Here is a 6,000-nt window from a genome sequence, read left to right on the forward strand (position 1 = left end):
GGCCTGGCAGACAAAACACTCTGGAAGACTGTCAGCCATTCCTGGGAGTATCAGACCCGACAACATCAAGGCCTGAAGCCTGGAGAGATGGCATCAGTTCCTGGCTGGGGTGGGAAAATGATTCTGAAAGTCCCAGCAGAGGGGATCCTGACAGCAGGCTCAGAGCACAGCTGCTGAAACTGAGTGAGGCCGGCTGGGCAGGGCCAGAAGCATCTCAAAACAATCCCCTCTGGGACTTTCCTGGTGGCTGAGTGGAAGAGAATCTGCCTGCCAATGCAGGGGACATGGTTTCTACCCCTGATTCGGGAAGATCCCACGTGCCACAGGGCAGCTAAGCCTGGGCACCACAACTATTGAGTCCGCAACTACTGAAGCCTGTGAGCCCTAGAGTCAGTGCTCTGCCACAAGAGAAACCACCGCAATGAGAAGCCTGAGCACCACTAGAGAGTAGCCTCCACCTGTCACAGCTAGAGAAAAAGCTCGCGTAGCCATGAAGACCCAGCATAGCGAAAAATAAAGAAATAATTTAAAAACTGTCCCCAAATCCTGCTATTTGCATTTCAGAGGGTTCGACACTCTCCCTAAGATCCTCATTTCAAAAAACAAACTGCCCACTTCTGGCAGTTAAGAAGGCTACTTGAGTCTGGTAGTACTTGAGTTACTCAGATTCTTTCCTTTCAAGAGAGGGGCGGCCTGGAGAAATACAGTAAAACCACTAGTGGGGACTCCATTGTACGAGGCAGCCAGCCCTCCACATGCTTCCTGATGTGTAAACCAGAGGCCCTGCAGAGGGTGATCTGACCGGTCTGGAGGTGGCAGGTGAAGAGGTGGCAGCTGTTAAATGAGAAAGTACCTGGCCTGCCAGGCAGCCCCACCCAGCCTCAAATCCAGCTCCACAGCACCAGTGCCAACAGGCCAGCCCCACCCATGGAGCAACACAGGGACCTCCTGGCATGTGGATTCAACACCCCAAAACTCCATTCTGACAAAGACAGGACGAGGAGGGCACTGGGAGCCCCAGGGGCTCCTAACATTTTTCAGTGGACCCAGAGGCTGGACAGCAGGGATGGAAAAGAAGACTCTTACTGCAGACCCCCTCAAGCTACTCAAGCCTTTGTTTTTTGTTTCCTATGATTTACTTTTAATTGAAGGATAATTGCTTTAAGATATTGTGTTGGTTTCTGCCACACATCAGCATGCATCAGCCATAAGTATACATATGTTCCCTCCCTCTGGAACCTCACTCCCACAAGCCTTTGTTTTCATTTATCTGTCACTATCACTTCTGCCTGCCAGGTGGCCAGGGACCACACGTGTACTTGGCAGAAAGTCAGGAGGGGAGATAATTCTGGTCTCTGCTATAATTTCCCATCCCAATCAAGTCATGTGACTTCTGACCACTAACTCCAGGTCCTGACTTTCTTACATGGATAAGGCTTGAGGGACTGGGTCTCCATGTGGAGGGGTGGCTGTGTCCACTTAGGATTGAAGATATGGGGTGTCAATGAACCAGTTAGCCCTGGAAGGGATCACAAACAAGAGGTCAGTAGGAGGCAGTCCCCTGCCCCAGATACTTGGCAGGCAGCCCTCCAGTTCCTGCCGAAGAGACTACAGAGGTGCCAAGGGTGGTGTGGAGACTGGAATGACGGCACTGGGGGTAGAAGCTGCCTCGGGAGAGAGTCGCTGAGTGTGAGGGAGGCCAAGACAGATCAGGCCAAGTGGTCAGGGGCTCAGGGAAAGGAGAAGAGGCCCAGCTCCCCAGGAAGGAGGAGCCTGCTTCTCTGGGGCCCCCAAAGAATAGCAACAGCTACAGGGACACCAACCACAGATCTTCCTGTTTTATGAGTGTCTGCTGTGTTCCAGGCTTCATGCCAAGCACTATCTATCACTTTGAGCAACAGGGCCAGGAAGAGGCACGAAGAGAGGACAGGACACTAGGCCTGGCCCACAAATGGCAGAGACGGCCTGGACAAATCCAGATTACAAGACAAGGAGAGGTCTGCCTGGGAAGGGATATAGGTCCAGGGAAGCAGAAAGGCCAGAGCCCAGGGCCTCTGCTTAGGCTGACCAGGGGCAACTGGGGAGACAGCTAGGCAGAAGCAGAGAGAGGGCTGAGACCCACTCAGGGACTGACTGAGCTCCTGGGGCCCAAGACAGGCCATGTGCTGAGGTCTCCTGGTCCTGGCCCTCCTGTGAAGGGGCAGAGGCTATAAACAGAAAGGTTTATTGCCTAGTTGGGTGGGGATTTGGTCACTGGAGTGGGGTGGGGGGTGGCAAAAACAAGAAGGTGCAGGGGTGGGGGCCTCATCAAATCCATGTTCCCCTTGCAGGCCAACCTAGCACCAAATTCCGAAGATCCCAAGCCAACATCTCTAGCCACGCTCACCCAAAAAGCCTAAAGGGGAACAATAGGGGAATCTGTTCTGGGTCTGCCCCCTTTCCAGTCCACAACAGGGACCACTGAGGTCCTAGACTCAAGAGCAGGTGCTCTGAAGGTTGTTGCAGTCAGAAGTTCCCCCAGGTCACTTATTAGACACAGCACCTGCGGGAAAAGGCTTAGAGCCAGTCCTGCTTAAGCCAGTGCTGCCTGGGCCCATGAACTCCAGCCTCCCACTCCATCCCTGTCTCACTCACAGCCTCTGGAGTACCACACGGGGTGGTCGGAGCTCAGCCTTGGCTCATAGGGCCAAAACCTCAGTATTAAGAAGAGGCCTCAGATGGCCCCTTGCCCACCCAGGCTGCACCCTGATCCAAGCAGGAGTGAAAGGGCCAAGATGCTGCTGAAGAAGACAATGAAGATTGTCACTGCTCACTTCCTTAGCTCCATCTCCCCTCAGAAGAGCCACCCTTTTCCTGAAGGACTTCGGAGAATCCCCTGCCAGGGGCTCCAGAAGGGCCTCCCAACCCACTCCACGGCTGGGTTCATATGCAAAGCTGTGCCTGAGACCCAACCTCACCAGCCCAGGCTTGAGATCTTCCAGACCCATCCTCACGATCCCTTCCAAGACCACCCTGGGGAGATGACCCCCTCTATCACTCCTGGTGCCACTGGGAAAGACACAGGGAGCTGGGCCCAGGTTCCTGCTTAGACACTTGCAGACTCTGTGCCCTAAGCAAGTCCTGTGGCCTCTCCAGGCCTGTGCCAGGCCCTGTACCACTTTCCCTACATGCGTGATTCCATTCCAAGCTCACATCAACTCCTTATCTTAACAACCCTTGAGCAAAGGAACCTCATTTTTGAGAGTCCAAGATCTAGTCCAAGGACACGGAGCTGGCAAATGCAGGCCAAAGATTAGAGCTACAACTGCAGGACTCTGGGCTCGCGCTCGTAACTGCAAGGTCTGTAAAATGAGAAGATCCTCAGCTGTATTCTAACCTCCAGGAGCCACTCTCCATGCCATGCTCTACCTATCCAAGGGGTCGCTGGCAGAGGCTGCAACTAAGTGAAGTTCCCAGCGAGGACACCAAGGGATTCGAGGTATGGGGCACGTTCCTGGGTTCAAAACTGTATGACCTAAGCCAGAACTACATAGCTCGGTCAGCCACCCTCAAGACTCCCGGGACTCCAACTGTATCAGTGAGGTCTTAACCAGGCCCACAGAGAGTCTATGGTGTGACGTGGCTAGATGGCTGGCCCGCCCTCTGCCCAGGAAACAGGGTGGATCAGGTCGGAGACAGGGCCAGCCCCTTTCAACATGGGTCTGGTTGACTCATCTGGAGCCCATGAGTAGCTTCCTGCCCACAGGGGCAATGGGTGTCAGGCTTGCCCACCAGTCAGCCCTGGGAGACTGTCACCACTCCAGCCTAGGCAGGCAGGGACCTCAGGAGAGCCCCACCCCAAGCTTTTGTCACCCCACTCAGCCTCAGGCAGAAAGTAAGTGAAACCCATTCCAGTCAGAAGAGTTTCTCATAGAAGAAGCAGCCAAGCTGAATGCAGGTCCCCCTCAGGCCCAAACTCACAGGCCCAGCCAGAAACCCAGAGTCAGGAGTTACTCCCTCCTTGCTTCCGGGTACAGCAGGCTATACCCACAGCTGACTACACTCCTTGCTCCCTGGGACATTCTGAGCTTAGCTAAACTAAGCTTCAGTTTCCCCATCTGTGAAGCAAGAGGGACCAGAAGCCCAACTTTACACACAAGTAAGAGGAGGAAACGGTAATGCTTAGCCTAAGAAGCTTAACAGAGGCCCTAGGCATAGCCCGCATCCACAGGTCGCTGCTGTTGGGCCCCCGCCCATGCGGGAGCGCGGGGTCACTGACCTTCAGGGCACACTTCTGCCCAGTGCGCCGGTGGAAGCACTCCAGCACCTTGCCGTTCACACCCAAGCCCAGCACCTGCTTGGACAACTGGTAGTCATCGGTCACTGCGTACTTCTTGGGCTCCCGCCGCCCCCCGAGGGCGGGAGCGCCGGCGCAACAAGGTCCGCAGGGTGCACCTGACGGGGGCGCAGGGCCCCCCTGCTCCTCTGCTGTCTCCACGTCCATGGCCCCGCGGGGCGCTCAGAGGCGGCCCCAGCCTGGCGCGTCCGGGGCCACCTGGGAAAGAGACGAAGAGTGAGTTCCGCTCAGACTCCTTCAGTACACTCCAGCCATGGACGCCCTAAGCCGGACCGGGCTTCGGGCCGGGGACAGGGCTGGGAATGAGCAACGAGTTGCTGGAGAGGACGGACCCGCGGCAGGGGGCGGTGGTCACGCAAGCGGGGCACCAGGCGAGTCCTGCCCCGGCCACCAGTCAAGAGGGGAAAGCGCCACGAGGTCCCGGGATTGGGAGGTGGGGGGGAGCCCTGTGAGGGCGTACCTGACGAGGGCGGACCTGACGGCAGCTCACGGGGCTGTGGTTGCCGGTAAGGGGCAGGGACAGGGGTCGCCAGAGGCCGCGGCCCTGAGCGCCCAGAGCCGAGAGTCGCGCCGCCGCCTACCCACGTGACCGCTCCCCTCCCCCCGCGCGTCCCCGACTACAAGCCGGGCTGGGTCAGTCTTAAAGGGCCAGGCTGGCCCAGGCAGGACGGGGCGGGGCCGGACCCGCCTAGAGCGGCAGCAGAAATAGGGGGCGTGGCTTCCAGAGGGGGCGGAAACCTCCCAGGCTCCGCCCGCCTCTGGGGAAACCCAGCGCTAGAGCAGCCGGCTACAGGGTGGGCTGTGCGAGCAGCCAGCCAATCGTACAAGCCACCAAGGAAGTGGCAGCACAGAAAATCTTCTCTTGGAGCCCCAGGTAGCCCCTGGAATCGGGTGTTTTCTCTGGAAGATCCCAAAAGGCCCTCCGGTACAATGTGTAAGGTTTCCAAATAAAGTCTTAATGTTTGTCAACAGGGAGAATGAAATGGAATTTTGTTGAGATTCGCATCTCTCTGGTTCCTGGTTGCTCTTGGGATCTTTCTAGCACTGGCATCTCTCCACTTCTGTGCATCTCTTGTTCTTGGAAAACAGCATCCTAAGACTAGAAATCCTAAATTCCTATTTGGTCATATCCATCAACTTTTCACCTTATGACTTGAACTTTTGGTGGCATGTTTAAGAAATCTCCTCCTTCCAACCTAGTGCCAGATATTCTTTATTAGCAAAAAGGTTTTCCCTTATACTGTGAGCCCACCTTAGATTGTGTGCTTAGTTGCTCAATCCAAAAAGTGTCCAAAAAGTGTCCAACTCTTTGAGACCCCATGGACTGCAGCCTGCCAGGCTCCTCTGTCCCTGTGGATTCTCCAGGCAAGAATACTGGAGTGGGTTGCCATGCCCTCCTCCAGGGGATCTTCCCAGCCCAGGGATCAAACCCAGGTCTCCTGCAATGCAGGTGGATTCCTTACTGTCCAAGCCACCGGGGAAGCCACCGGGGAAGCCCCCATCTTAGATTATCTTACATATTTTGAACTAGTTTTCCCAACACAGACTGTTCAGTTCAATTCAGTTCAGTCGCTCAGTCGTGTCCGACTCTTTGCAACCCCATGAATCGCAGCATGCCAGGCCTCCCTGTCCATCACCAACTCCCAGAGTTCACTCAGATTCAC

General features: G+C 55.8%; 1 protein-coding gene across 2 annotated transcripts in view; it reads right to left on the bottom strand.

The window, feature by feature from the left end:
- Nucleotides 1-5,031, bottom strand: part of MAPKAPK3 (MAPK activated protein kinase 3) — a 28,673-nt gene extending 23,642 nt beyond the window's left edge. Inside the window, exons 1-2 of one of the 2 annotated variants that reach the window (XR_011250941.1) lie at nucleotides 4,797-4,996; nucleotides 4,259-4,534 (exon numbers count right to left, since the gene is read on the bottom strand). Coding sequence is in view for 1 of the 2 variants with exons in the window: in XM_069562044.1 (XP_069418145.1) it covers nucleotides 4,259-4,483 (225 nt within the window). In the remaining variant the exon portion in view is untranslated. Of the gene's footprint in view, nucleotides 1-4,258; nucleotides 4,535-4,796 lie in introns of both variants that reach the window. The other variant, XM_069562044.1, reaches the window with a different exon arrangement.
- Between the last annotated feature and the right edge of the window lie 969 nt (nucleotides 5,032-6,000).

This window comes from Ovis canadensis, chromosome 19, assembly GCF_042477335.2.
Source record: "Ovis canadensis isolate MfBH-ARS-UI-01 breed Bighorn chromosome 19, ARS-UI_OviCan_v2, whole genome shotgun sequence".
In the NCBI taxonomy this organism is placed as follows: domain Eukaryota; kingdom Metazoa; phylum Chordata; class Mammalia; order Artiodactyla; family Bovidae; genus Ovis; species Ovis canadensis.